Source organism: Acomys russatus, chromosome 14, assembly GCF_903995435.1.
Source record: "Acomys russatus chromosome 14, mAcoRus1.1, whole genome shotgun sequence".
NCBI lineage: Eukaryota > Metazoa > Chordata > Mammalia > Rodentia > Muridae > Acomys > Acomys russatus.
Window position 1 is genome coordinate 5,018,557 of NC_067150.1, and position 15,368 is coordinate 5,033,924.

At 45.6% G+C, this 15,368-nt stretch overlaps 1 protein-coding gene and 1 non-coding gene across 2 annotated transcripts in view; one reads left to right on the forward strand and one right to left on the reverse strand.

Annotated features, from left to right (window-relative positions):
• The window catches only part of Trpc6 (transient receptor potential cation channel subfamily C member 6), a 117,346-nt gene that overhangs the window by 65,524 nt on the left and 36,454 nt on the right, over positions 1–15,368 (forward strand). The window contains exon 2 of the mRNA XM_051155900.1: positions 5,644–6,418. Coding sequence (XP_051011857.1) covers positions 5,644–6,418 — 775 coding nt within the window. The remainder of the gene's footprint in view (positions 1–5,643; positions 6,419–15,368) is intronic.
• Positions 10,745–10,876, reverse strand: LOC127198815 (small nucleolar RNA SNORA17). Its single transcript, XR_007831861.1, has one exon. It is a non-coding gene; the product is annotated as a small nucleolar RNA SNORA17 (small nucleolar RNA).

Sequence of the window (15,368 nt, forward strand, 5' to 3'; positions counted from 1 at the left end):
GCAGAGACACCATGAGCAAGGCAAGCCTTACAAAGAAAGCACTTACTGGGGGCTTTCTTACAGCTCCAGACACTAAGTTTTATGATGGATGCATGGTGGCAGGCAGATGGACAGACAGAAAGGCAGGGTGTTAGACAAGTAACTGAGAGCTACATCCTGATCCACAGCAAGGGGGGGGAGAGAAAGAGAGAGAGAGAGAGAGAGAGAGAGAGAGAGAGAGAGAGAGAGAGAGAGAGAGAGAGAGAGAAGAGAGAGAGACGGACAGAGAGACAGACAGACAGACAGAGACAGACAGAGACTGGGTCTGCCATGGGCTTTTTTTTTTTTTAATTAATTTACACTTGTTACATCTCAATGTTTATCCCATCCCTTGTATCCTCCCATTCTTCCCTCCCTCCCATTTTCCCCTTACTCCCCTCCCCTATGACTGTCCCTGAGGGGGATTTCCTCCCCCTGTATATGCTCATAGGGTATCAAGTCTCTTCTTGGTAACCTGCTATCCTTCCTCTGAGTGCCACCAGGTCTCCCCCTCCAGGGGACATGGTCAAATGTGAGGCACCAGAGTACGTGAGAAAGTCATATCCCACTCTCCACTCAACTGTGGAGAATATTCTGACCATTGGCTAGATCTGGGTAGGGGTTTAAAGTTTACCGCCTGTATTGTCCTTGGCTGGTGCCTTAGTTTGAGCAGGACCCCTGGGCCCAAATCTGCCTATCATAATGTTCTACTTGTAGGTTTCTAGGACCCTCTGGACCCTTCTACTTTGCCATTCTCCCATGCTTCTCTCATCTAGAGTCCCAATAGGATGTCCTCCCCTCTGTCCCAGTTTCCTGGTAAGTGAAGGCTTTCGTGGGACATGTCCCTTGGGCTAGTATGCAGATATAAGTGAGTATATACCATTTGAGTCTTTCTGCTTCTGGGTTAACTCACTCATTATGATCATTTCTAGCTCAATCCATTTATCCACAAATTTCGGGAATTTCTTTTTTTCATAGCTGAGTAGTATTCCATAGTGTATGTGTACCACAGTTTCTTTATCCATTCTTCTATTGATGGACACTTAGGCTGTTTCCATGTTCTGGCTATTATGAATAAGGCTACTATGAACATGGTTGAGCAAATTTTCTTGTTGTGTGCTGGAGCATCTTCTGGGTATTTCCAAGGAGTAGAATAACTGGGTCTTGAGGAAGCCCTATTCCCAGTTTTCTGAGATAGCACCAGATAGATTTCCAAAGTGGCTGTACTAATTTGCATTCCCACCAGCAATGAAGGAGTGTTCCTCTCTCCCCACATCCTCGCCAGCATGTGCTGTCGCTTGAATTTTTGATCTTAGTCATTCTGATGGGTGTAAGATGGAATCTCAGAGTTGTTTTAATTTGCATTTCCCTGATGACTAAGGAGGTTGAGCATTTCTTTAAGTGTTTCTCAGCCATTTGATATTCCTCTGTTGAGAATTCTCTGTTTAGTTCCAAGCCCCATTTCTCAATTGGGTTATTTGGTTTGGTGGTGTTTAATTTCTTGAGTTCTTTATATATTTTGGATAGTAGACCTTTGTCAGATGTAGGGTTGGTGAAGATCTTTTCCCAGTCTGTAGGCTGTCGCTTTGTTCTCTTGACAGTGTCTCCTGCCTTACAGAAGCTTCTCAGCCTCATGAGGTCCCATTTATTAATGGTTGACATTAAGGCCTGGGCCGTTGGTGGAAGTTCAGGAAGTTGTCTCCTGTGTCAATATGTTCCAGGCTCTTCCCCACTTTTTCTTCTAAGTGACTTAGTGTCTCTGGTTTTATGTTGAGGTCTCTGATCCACTTGGATTTGAGTTTTGTGCAAGGTGACAAATATGGGTCCAGTTGCATTTTTTTACACATAGACCTCCAGTTAGACCAGCACCATTTGTTGAAGATACTATCCTTTTTCTATTGAATGGATTTGGCTTCTTTGTCAAAAATCAAGTGACCATATGTATGTGGATTCATATCTGGGTCTTCGATTCGATTCCACCGATCAACCAGCCTGTTGCTGTGCCAGTGCCATGCTGTTTTAATTACTATTGCTTTATAGTACAGTTTGAGATCAGGTATGGAGATTCCTCCGGAGCACCTTTTATTGCACAAGATTGTTTTAGCTATTCTGGGTTTTTTGTTTTTCCATATGAAGTTCAGAACTGAACTTTCAATGTCTTTAAAAAATTGTGGAGGTATTTTGATAGGGATTGCGTTGAATCTCTAGATTGCTTTTGGTAGGATGGCCATTTTTACTATGTTAATTCTCCCGATCTGTGAGCAAGGAAGATCATTCCATCTTCTCACGTCATCTTCAATCTCTTTCTTCAGAATTTTGAAATTTTTTTCAAAAAAGTCCTTCACTTGCTTAGTTAGAGTAACTCCTAGATATTTTATATTGCTTGTGGCTAATGTGAAGGGTGTGGTTTTCCTAATTTCTTCCTCTGCAAGCTTGTCATTTGTGTATAGGAAGGCTACAGACTTTTTTGAGTTAATTTTGTATCTAGCCAATTTGCTGAAGGTGTTTATCAGCTGTAGGAGTTCTCTGGTGGAATTTTGAGGGTCCCTTATGTACACTATCATATCATCTGCAAATAGGGATAATCTGACTTCCTCCTTTCCCATTTGGATACCCTTGATCTCCTTTTGTTGTCTTATTGCTCTGGCTAGAACTTCGAGTACTATATTAAAGAGATATGGAGAGAGTAGGCAGCCTTGCCTTGTTCCCGATTTTAGAGGAATTTCCTTGAGTATCTCACCATTTACTTTGATTTTGGCTATTGGCTTGCTGTAGATAGCTTTTATTATGTTGAGGAAAGTGCCTTGTATCCCCGATCTCTCTAAAACTTTAAACATGAATGGGTGTTGGATTTTATCAAATGCTTTCTCTGCATCTAAAGAGATGATCCTGCCATGGGCTTTTAAAACCCCAAAGTCTACCCGCAAGGACACGACCTTCAACAAGGACACACTTACTTCAAGAAGGACACACATGCCCTCCAACATGGCCACGCCTCGTAAACCTTCCCAAACAATCTGTCAGCTGGGGACTAACCGTGCAAGCATATGTGCCTATGGGGGACATTTTACTTTAAACCACCACATTTTTGATGACCACATGGGGAAGAGCATTCTCCTGCTCTCAGCCCTCTGCAGCTGTCATGGTTCTTTGCCTAGAATGACGCCTCACACTGGAGCTTGCCGACTTGCAGGTTAAGCATGTCTGTGGATGTCTTACTTGTCAGGTCTTCCTCAGGTAGCCATGCTGATGAGACCGCATGGGGGATAGCTTCTCTGACATGTCTCAGAGACACAATCTCACAACACAATTCCTTCCCCATTGGCTCTTACAGTCTTTCTGACACCTCCCCCACAGCAACCCTTGAGATGCCCGTCATCCTTTGGACATCTAGACTGCTCCCCCGGATTGTGAGTATGTCAGCAACGGACACGGATGAGCAAGTGTCTCTATAGTATGATATGGAATCCTTTGGGTTATACATCCAGGAGTGATATAGCTGGATCAGAAGGGAGATCTATTTCTAGCTTTTTGAAGAACCTCCACACAGATTTCATAATGGCTGCACCTGTTTGCACTCCCACTAGTAATGAGTAAGTGTTTCCCTTGTGCACATCCACATCAGAGAAAAATCTCGCTTAGGCTAATGTCTACTGTCTTTGAACGTTTTTCATAGTAATATGATCTGCTTTGATAAGATGTTCATTTCCCCCATCCAATCACACAGATGAGGCATCTACCACCTTACCCAGAAGTACTTATTGACAAATTGTAGCCTTCGAAGGATATGATTTTGGTTTATCTTGAGATGCCTTTGATAGCTAAAGTAATCAATAATGAATGAAAATGGAAGCTCCTTGTGAACATGGCAGTGCACTGTACAAGCTCCTTGATGAACTATGACCTTGGGGTTGATCATGTTTCACTAACTTCCTTCCTATGGTGGGCATCACTGCTACAGACAAGACAGCTAGGAAAGCAGGTACATTCCAGGAAGGAAAGGGTGTTAGGTTGTCTACACCTGGCTCCATGCAGGAAGGGTGGCTTGTGAAGGCTACAGTCTACTGGTGCTGTCTTCATACTGAAAGTTCTGTTGCAGCCTTGGAACAGATAGGCCATTGAACATTTAGAACAAGGAAACTAATCATTTGTCACCTTTGCTTTTCCAATTAAGCTCCTCCCATAAACAAGCCCCTCCTCAATTCTACAGCACCATTCCCCTTCAGGTTTCCAGTAGTGGCCGTAGTAAGACTGGGACCTTTCAGTTGAATGAGCACCCTTAAGCCTCAAGAAGACCTTCTGACACCAATTTAGATCCATAATGGATAAATTTCTTCTTATGGCATTTTGATCAGGACAGGACTACTTTCACTTCTTATTATAGGCAAGAGGCCTCAAGTGGAAGCCAGCAGCTTCTTTGACATGTCCTCCACCATGACAGTTTCCCTTCTTCTGGATTCCTGATCATGGCTTCTTCAAGTTTTCAGTGATTTGCAGGTTAGCAGAGTCTGGATGCTAATTGTCCCAGCTGGTGAAGTTCTCCCTCAGCCCATGACTGACCCCTTTGCTGAACAAAGTTCCCATGCCACCCACATCCGAGCTCCCAAATGCGTACTCATCTGACTGGCCGTGTTTCCGTTGCTGACATTCCACTGTCTCCCAGCAGCTAGGCTGGATGCTATAGGCTCACTGAGCAGCCAAACAGCATATGATGGGGCAACGTGCTGATTCTGTTGTAGATCATAGGATTTAAAGGAATAAATAGTATATTTTAACTATCAATTTCCCAGCAGTAATATACATAGGAATGACCCAATAAATACTGAAGACTTGAGTCAATTTACTATTCCATTTACCATTTAAAAATGTCTTTATGTTCTATATTCTAGACTCATTTCTGTTGGTGTCACAGATATATTGACAAAAACTAACTTAGGGGATAAATAGTTTATTTGACTTATGATTCCTGGTTACAGCTGAGCACTGCAGGGAAGTCACAGGGGCAGGTGCTTGAGGTAGCTGGTCACAGGACAGCCACCAACAAGAGCAGAGAGGAGCAGATGGAGCCATGACACCTACTCAACTTGCTACTCTGCTAGCTCTCTCTACTGTTGTAAAACCCAGGACTCCAAGACATGGAGTGGTGCTGCCCACCATTGTAAACTGAGTCAACTTATAACCAAGAAAATCCCCCACAGTCATGACACAGGCCAGTGGGATCTAGGTAATTCCTTATTAAGGCTCTCTTTCCAGGTGACTGTAGGCTGTGGACTACTCATCTCAGAGACCAATAATAGCCTTTTCTCAGTATTTACCATCTGCAGTTCAGAAATACTACTAATATCTCTCCATGAGTGACACACACCCACAAAAAATGATGACAATCGTCAAGGTCTCTATTCTGAACTGGAGCGTTAAGCTCGATACAGTACTTAGCTGTCTTAAATAAGAAGTTCTTAGACTTCATTAACAAATAAGTTAATCTTCATCTTATCAGCTCGTGGGTCTAGAGATGCCAAGGCAACATCTCATATATTTGAGGATTGCATTAGATGGATGACAGATCATTTGGCATAGAAAATGCTCCTAATATGATTTCTTCACCATCATTCTGTCTTATTGCAGCCGGGGTAATGAAAACAGACTGACTCACCGGCGGCAGACGGTTCTCCGTGAGAAGGGAAGAAGATTGGCTAATCGGGGACCGGCATACATGTTTAATGATCACTCGACGAGCCTGTCCATTGAGGAGGAGCGCTTCCTAGATGCAGCGGAATATGGCAACATCCCAGTGGTGCGGAAAATGCTAGAAGAGTGCCTCTCCCTCAATGTGAACTGTGTGGATTACATGGGCCAGAACGCCCTGCAGCTGGCAGTGGCCAATGAACACCTAGAAATTACAGAACTGTTACTCAAAAAGGAAAACTTGTCTCGAGTTGGGGATGCTTTACTCTTAGCAATCAGTAAAGGTTATGTACGGATTGTGGAGGCAATCCTCAGCCATCCAGCTTTTGCTGAAGGCAAGAGATTAGCGACAAGCCCCAGCCAGTCTGAACTCCAGCAAGATGACTTTTATGCCTACGATGAAGATGGGACACGGTTCTCCCATGACGTGACACCGATCATCCTGGCTGCCCATTGCCAGGAATACGAAATTGTGCACACACTCCTGAGAAAGGGTGCTCGGATTGAACGGCCCCATGACTACTTTTGCAAGTGCACAGAATGCAGCCAGAAACAAAAGCACGACTCATTCAGCCACTCCAGGTCCAGGATAAATGCCTACAAAGGCCTGGCAAGCCCAGCCTACCTGTCACTGTCCAGTGAAGATCCAGTCATGACGGCTTTGGAACTTAGCAATGAGCTGGCAGTACTTGCCAACATTGAGAAAGAGTTCAAGGTAGGTGGTTGGCAGCAGCAGCATCACAAAGTCCAGGTACTAAGTAGCTCTATAAGCAGTGTGCTGTAAAATATCAGAGCAAGGGATATTTATTGAACACCTACCATGTTTTGGCACAGTCCTGTAGAAGCTGTCATTTCAGCTTTGTGTGGAAGGACCCACTAAAACTTGGAAGGCTCAGAGTGAGGGAAAGTATGATGTCAGCTAGGTCAAAGCCAAGGTATGTTTCCATGTTTGTATGCTATGCATGTTGGGACTTTATGGATATGTGATTATACGTGTGTGTGTGTGTGTGTGTGTGTGTGTATTAATGTGAGTGTGTGCAAGAGGGCACATGTGCACATGTGTGTGAAGGCCAACAGCTGACATGGATGTCTTCCTTGCTCACACTCCCTCTTATTTTTGAGACAGGATCTTTCACTGACGCAGGCCCTCATTAATTCAGCTAACTGTCTGGGTAATGAGCTCTAGGTTTCCAGTTCCTGAACCCAGTGCTGGCGTTACAGACATGTGTCAGTCTGCTCAGTTTTCTGTTTTTAAGCAACATGCTTTGGGACTCTCAATTAAAGTCCGAATTCTTGTACAGCAGTACTTTATTGATTGAGCCATTTTCCCAGTCCCAAATTTATGCTTCATTCCATAAGTATAATTATTGCTGTAGTGGTCTACTTTCTGTCAGATATTTTGCATTTGTCACAGCCCTGAGTGGGTGTTGTTTCTATGCTACATGAAGACTAGGGGATAAACAGGTTCAGGTCGGATTTGAACTCAGCAACTGGTACATGACAGAGCTGGGATCAGAATACAGGTCCCCTGTAACTCTCAGCTTCTTTCTCTTCACACATACTGTGTTTGTGTGTGGTGACAGTGACAGGTGCCATTAGGTCAGAAAGATGAACAAGTCACAGGTTGAGAGACAGTACACACACAGATAAACATGACTACTGCTTTGTAGAGCGTTGACTATTGTGGTGTAGAAGTTAAGGAAAAGGTTAAATTCCCACTGTGCTTCAGCCAACTCCCATGGGAGCTGGCATTGCAGCTACGTGTGGGGAAATGAACAGATTTTAGAAGGCAAAGAAAAGAAGCCAAAGAGTAGTCTCACACATGTGAATGAAACAGGCATGTTGAACATTGAGGAGACTCTTAGTAGAGGTGTCTGGGGAAAGGTGTGATATCAGATGCAGCCATTGTCTATGTGGTCCCTGACATATTTGAGAGGATGAAACCTCAGATTCCAAGCCAAAGAGCATCCACCTGCTGCTGGGCTTCCTCCATCAGGTATCCAGTCTGATGTGTTCACCTTTCTCTGTCCTGCTTTGTCATGATTATTTGTGTATATGTATGCATGTTCATGTTTTCATGTGTGTGAATATGCATGCGTGTATGAACACGTGGCACCCAGAGGCTAACTTTGAGTGTCTTCATCGGTCACTCTCAACATTGTTTCGTGTGTGTGTGTGTGTGTGTGTGTGTGTGTGTGTGTGTGTGTGTGTGTGTCTATGTGCATGTGTGTGGGGGTCAGAAGCCACCTTGTGATAGGAAATTCTCTCCTATTATGCAGATTCTGGGGGCTGAATGTGGAACATAAGGTTTGGAGACAAGGACCTTTACTTGCTGACCCATCCGTTAACCCCATGACCTCAGGGTTTGAAGCAGGGACTCTCACTGTATCTGGAGCTCACTTCTTGCTTGGCTAGACCAGTTGGTCAGAGAGTTCTCAGGATTTGCCTGCCTCTGCCTCCCTAGCACTGGCACTAGAGGTTTCTGTTGGTGCTCTTCCTCTGTGTGTTGCCATGGCTGCCCCACCCGGAGGAGTTGATCAATGAGTGGGCAACAGGGTCCATGTTAGAGGCATCTTTGATCCCCATATTATGGGGCTTATATGGAGGCTGTACTGCCTATCAACTACATCTGGGCAGGGGGTCTAGGTCTTCTTCATGCATGGTCCTTGGTTGGTGCATCACTCTCTGTAGGTCCCTCTCGGCCCAGATTTGTTGGCTCTGTTGCTCTCCTTGTGGAGCTCCTGTCCACATCATGTCCTTCTATCCCCCAACTCTTCCCTAAGTTACTGTGTGCTCTGCCACAAAGTTTGATTGTGAGTCTCAGCATCTGATGATAGAATAAATTGATACACTATTGACGCTCAAACCCAGCATGATAACTTAATCTTCTCTATGCTGTACTTTGAATGGTGGTCTCTACATCGCATATCTTCGGAGACTGCAGTACAGTTTCTCCTGCGTAGATGCTTGGTGTGGCTATTGTTGAACACAGGGCAACCTGAACACAGGAGAGGTAAAACTGGAGAGATGAAAGAATTCATCAGACTACCAGGAAATGCATACAATTTAAAAAGTAGAAATTGTTTATTTCTAGAAGGTTTCCGTTCATTTAGTGTCTTCTGACTACTGTTGAACATTGGAGTCTGAAACCCCAGAAGGCTAAAGCCATGGAAAGGGAAGGGCTACTGCATTCAGCAGGCCTCGTTCGTACCTTATTTACCTCACTCATGCTGGCCCCTCTCTCCAGAAAGATGTGTGCTTTGGCCGTGGTGGAGAATCAAGAGGCAAAGTACATTAAAATAATCTCAATTCTCACTGTATGCTTGACCATACATGTGAACTAATAGCATTTGGGTAACTTTGTATTGGTCCTTTGTGGACTTCACATCATGCACTCCAATCTTACTCTCTCTCCTTCTTTTAGTATCCGCCCTCCACCCTGGGAACCTCTACCCTCAACAGAGAAAAAAAATCTTGTGGAAGTTGTAGGGTGTCACAGTGTGGCCAAGTATACCCTTTTGTCCACACTTCTTTGCTTTCAAGTGCTCAATCTAATAACTAGTTGATCTGGTACAAAAGGCCTTTGGCTTCTGCTACACTATATCAATACTGGAACCTCTCTAGGACGCTTCTCTTGAAAAGCCTCTTGTTGCCCTGTGTCATGGAGATCCTGTAGTTTTGGATTTGTAGGACCAGCCCCTTCATGCACTCCCACAGTTCACTGATGGGGTAGATGTTGGGGTAAGCCAATTCAAAGTCCTGGATCTGAGTCTAAGAAGTGTCTCAGCTGGTTACCCCTCCGATTCTCCTGATCTCACACCCTTGGGCTGGCTCACTTGCAACACTTACATCCGAAGCCAGTTCTACCCTGCCATGGCAGTGAGGTGCAGGGTCTGTTCTCCTGAGTGCTGCAGCAGGCAAGGCGCAGGGACAGCTCTCCTATTCTTATTACCCCAGCGCCAGTTCTCCTGCCTGTTGTAGGTGGTAAGGGAGAGAGCAGAAGAGGGCATCTCTCTCACCCACACAGCTGCATGGTAGACGACTTTGGGGTGGCTCTCCCACATTCATGCCCTTAGGTCAGGCTCTCCAGGGTTGTCTCTACTGTGCTCTTCAGGCAAGTGCAGGTCCTGCTCTTCTGAGTGCTGCAGCTGGTAATTGTCAGAGATAGCTCTCATGACCCCAGGGCTGGGTTTCCCACCTGCCACAGGTGGTGAGAGGCCATACCACCATGGGGCCAGCTCTTTCAGGCTCATATCCTTGGGGCCAGCTCCCCCTGTGGAAATGTGCAGGCCAGCTCTCTGGAGTGCTGCAGCTGGCTAGGGGCCAGGGTCAGCTATCCTACTCTTCTGCCCCCAGGGCCAGCTCTCTCAAGATTCCCAGGTGAGGGTTGGAACCATGTCCCTCAGACATCAGCAAGTCGCTGGGCAGCAACTCAGACCAGGGACATCTACCTGGATTTTGGTGGTAACAGACCCATGCTGCAGCAGGACCACACCACAAGCTCAGATGTAACCGCAGGTGGCAGCACAACCAAGACTCAACCGTGATCCCAGGTGGCATCACCAGTTACTCACACCAGGCTGTTCCTCACTACCCTCGGGTCTCCAATTGTGCCTCTCTTCATTGTGCCCACATTCTTCTGTTTCTCTTTCACTTCTATTTCTCCATCACTTACTTGCTCCTCTTAGTGGCTCCCTAGGTCTCGGAGTGTCTGGGATCCTCTCAGGAATGCTTGCTTCTCTTGTGGTGCATTATGTTGCCTAGCAGGGGTCATCTCAAACAACATTCATCTCTTCCGGCCTGCACAATGCTGAACTGGTGGTCATCTTAGGCTAGCTCCCTGCTCAGGTCCCCTGTGCTGGACTTGGGGTCATCTCAGGCTAGCTCTTTGTTCAGGTCCCCTGTGCTGGACTGGTGATCATCTCAGGCTAGCTCCCTGCTCAGGTCCCCTGTGCTGGACTGGGGGTTATCTCAGGCTAGCTTCCTATTCAGGTTCCCTGTGTTGGACTCTCTGTCACCCTTAGGGTCACTCTTTTCAGGGAATTTTAGACTGCTAATCATTCAAATGTTCATAGGTCAAAACACTGAGGGTAGACACAGCCTCTCTCCTCTCTACCACCTAATGACCAGCATGTGACACAGCAGCCACACCTTCAAGGCCTGTGGGGCCGGTTAGCTGATAGCATTTTACCACTAGTCAGAAGGTAGTTCTATCTCAGAACTTCATCTTCAGCAGACAGGTGAAGTGTGGGGAGACAAAAGGAGTCCATCATGGGTGACGGTAATAGGACCAGAGGAAGGTCTCTTATTACTTGGTACACATATTTGGTAAAGGAATAGAGTATCTTATCTGAAGAATATAGGCTTGACTTTTGTAAGCTTGACAGTTAAGCCTTGCACTGGACATAAAAATAGTAAACAAACAAATAACAAAAATGGAAGGCTGGGACTTCCCGACACAAGTCTAAGCTCAAACCAAGAGTGAGAGCCTTAAAGGGTGAGTTCATCACAGCATGGCTTTGTCAACAAATACATGTCCTCAGTGTCCCAAATTCCTTTGGTGCCACCATATGTTTCTATGCCTTATGTCTATAAATTCTTTTCTGACCCCTCTTCCTCTTAGGTTGCTTGTAGTAACGCAAGGATCCATTTCAAGGCCCCTCAGTTCCCCATTCATTTCCTCTGTGCTGAAAGGATCATCAGCATCCCAGCAATTCCTAAGAGAAAGACCTTCTGGAGCATCTCCAGTTCCCCTGTGGTCTGTGCACTGCCATGCACATGGCCCTCCAGATGCCTCTGCTGCAGAGGCGGGGCAGAGAATGGCAGAGAAGCTACTGCTGTGCCTATTTTTAAATCGCTGCTGTGTTCTGCTATATAATGTTTTAAAATGTCTGGCTTTGCCTGCTTGGAAGATAAGTATCTTCCAAGAAACCGACTGGTATGAAAAGTAGTATCTGTTAGTAATAAGGCTATGTGCCTATTATCAGGCCTTATAGGGGCACAGAAGGTGTCACTTACTTGAGAGAGAGCCTATTAGGTGGAATCACATTCCGGGGGACACAGATGTACTCTTGTTGGGATTTATGAATTACTTTAAGTGATTGCCACTCTGACTTCACGAGAGAGCAGTGCTCACTAGGAGTCCAGACCGTTCCTGTCTCACATACACATTAAGGAGAAAGCAGGAATTCAGACACAGCTATTCTATGTTTCTTTCTTTGCCTTCACCAGCAAAGTTTGCTGAGTGCATATTGTTGGCCTCACACTATGCTCATGTAGACTCAAAAGAGAAGTGGATAACCCTTGTCTGAAAAGATATTCAATTTAACTCACTGGAAAAAAGCAGCCTTTCTATATGCCAATGCTGAGCAGCAGATCCTGCAACACTGCCATTCACAATGGTCTCAAATTGCATATCTAGGAATAAACCTAAGCAGGGAGTTGAAAGACCTCTACAAAGAAAACATTAACCATCTGAAGAAAGAGATTGAGCAAGACACCAGAATCAACAACAGAAAAATGACCATTCTACCAAAAGCAACTCTCAGGCTAACAGCTGTGGAGAGAGGGCCCAGGGATGAGCACCCTAATTAGCTATTCAATACGCACTCTTTAGCCCTCAAAACGTATAATGCAGGCAATGCAGAGCTGATTCACCTGGATGTGTTTATTTATTTTGGTTTTTTGAGACACTGTTTCTCTGTGTAGCCTTGGTTCCCCCAGAACTCACTTGGTAGACCAGGCTGGCCTTGAACTCACAAAGATCTGCCTGCCCCTGCCTCCCAAGTGCTGGGATTAAAGGGGTGCACCACCATCACCTTATGTTTTTATGTATTTATGATACATAACACCAATGGCTAATGCCCCATGAATTTGGGAAAGAATGGGAAGGGCAAATGGAAAGGGTATGGAAAAGAAGAATGTGAAAAAAATATGTAATTATATTTTAATGAAATAAAGATGAGAAAATATGTGAATCTGTTGAAGAGAGACAGATTGCAAATAAAATAAGGGCACAAAATTCTGCACGTGTGCTCATGCACATGTGTGAGCAGGTACTTCTCCTTTGCATTTCCTGCTGAAGTGTGAAAAGAATGGGTAGAGAAGGTCTCTTTCTAGCAGGTTGTAGGTCACAGTTAGAGAGAGAGAGAGGTTCATCAGAACAGTCTGCCCCTGGGGGTCTGCTGCCCTGGGGGTCTGCTGCCCTGGGAGTCTGCTGCCCCTGGGGGTCTGCTGCCCTGGGGGTCTGCTGCCCTGGGGGTCTGCTGCCCTGGGGTCTGCTGCGCCTGGGGGTCTGCTGCCCTGGGGGGGGGGGTCTGCTGCCCCAGGGGATCTGCTGCCCTGGGAGTCTGCTGCCCCTGGGGGTCTGCTGCCCTGGGGGTCTGCTGCCCTGGGGGTCTGCTGCCCTGAGGGGTCTGCTGCCTTGGGGGTCTGCTGCCCTGGGGGTCTGCTGCCCTGGGGGTCTGCTGCCTTGGGGGTCTGCTGCCCTGGGGGTCTGCTGCCCTGTGGGGGTCTGCTGCCCTGGGGGGGTCTGCTGCCCTGGGGGTGGTCTGCTGCCCCAGGGGGTCTGCTGCCCTGGGAGTCTCCTGTGTGTCTCTCTTCTCCCTTGCTCCTTCAACTTCATAGCTGCAGTCTGGAAGAATAAATGCTGATCATCAAATGCTACATGAACGGAAACAGTGGCCCCTGCTAAGGCTGAAAACAACAGGAAAGTTAGTACCACCTGGTGTATCTTGAGAAACGTCTTTCCTTAACTCTTACTTGAAATTTTACCTAATTTATTATTACATTTCCCATTGAGTAGTGTCTGTTTATCTTTTGAGTGTCTCACACCAGCATTGGCACAGCTGTGATGAATGCGCCTTTTAGTGACTGTTACCCTAGGGATCAGGGAAGTCCCAGACCAAGATTTGTTCCTATAGCCCAGTTGGGCAGCTGTCACTATATAGAGAATAATACTCTGATCTTTAGGTACATTCCCCTTTAGTCTTCTAGCTTAGCAAGACGGTGTAATGTCCTCCAAGGCAATGATGAATTTGAGGCAAACCTATTTATGTCAAGGGCAGTTGTTAACCGTTACTGAGTGAAACTTTGGGATAGGTTATTTACCCTCAGCAAGACTATATGGCAGTCAGATGGGATTGTATCTACCTGTTATACAGCAGGTTCTGATAGCAGGTTTTCTTATTTAACATCTATGAATAATATGTATGTGTATATGCACATGTATGTATTAGTTACAAATAAAGATATGTACACATCTCCTTATTTCATTGTAAGAAAATAAGGAGGAAGGAATCATGAGTAAGAGACAGATGAAGATGTGAAGAGATGGCAGCGGTTTATGGTCATTCGAACACAGACTGCATTCTGATTCTCCCCTAACCCTAACCTTAACCCAGCAGCAATTAGTTCATTGGAATGATACGATAGCACAGTTAGTTTTTCTGTTAAACAAGGTTTCATTTTATTTTGAGACTGTCTCACTGTGCAACCCACACTGGTCTGTAACTCATCACTTCTCTGCTTCTGACTCTCAAGTGTTGGGATTATAGGCACACCTCACAACCTCAGGTACCCCCTCACACCTGCAGATACTGCCCCACACACTACAGGTACCCACCCACTCACCTGTAGGTCACACACACACATACACACACACACACACACACACACACACACACACACCTCTGCATGTATAACCCCTATGGCTGCAGGTACCCATCCACACACACCTGCAGGTACCATCCACATACACACACCTGCAGGCACACACACCTCCCCCCCCCCCCCCCCCCCCGGCACAGACACCTGCAGTCACACACACCTGCAGGCACACACACCCCCAGACACACACACCTGCAGGGACCCTTCTCTCTCACATACCTGGTTAAACTATTTATTCTCCAAAGAGAATCTCAGCTTAAGGGCTGGAGAGATGGCTCAGGAGTTAAGAGCATGACTGCTCCTCCAGAGGTCCTGAGTTCAATTCCCAGCACCTATATGGTGGCTCATAAACATCTATAATGAGAATCTCAGCTTTCAGAATCTGTACATAGATCTTATATTTTGATCCTGTGCTGGATTCATAATGTAAGAAATAACAATTTGTTGAGAAGACCATTGATAAGCCAGACTTGGTGAAACACATGTTCCCAGCACTTGAGAAGTGATGGCAGAAGCATCAGGAGTTCAAGGCCATCTTGAGGTACTTGAGAATCAGTCCCAAAAAAGAAAGGAAGAAGGTAATTGTTCAGTGCTGGCTTGCTTTTCATGACACCTTTCTAAAAGTCTTCTGATGTCCCATCAACTATATAGCTTACACCTTCATGGTGAACTTACACCCTATAGGACAGGGTCTCTGCAAAGCATGGTAGGCATGTTGTGTAGAAATCTGGTTATGTTTTATTTCTCCAAGATCAGTTAGTGAGTTTAACACAGCAAAATCTTTTAAAATAACATTGGCAATTCTTTGGGCTGATATCACAATTTTAGAGTCTTGAGAAAAATTTTCATGATGATAAAATATCCCAGAGGGCCAACAGCAGAACAGGACTAAAATATATTTAAAATAAACTATAGTGAAAATAAGCTGGGCACCGCCACTCATGCTAACCACAGGGCCTAGGAAATTAATGTGGGAAGATTGCTGGACATTTGAGATC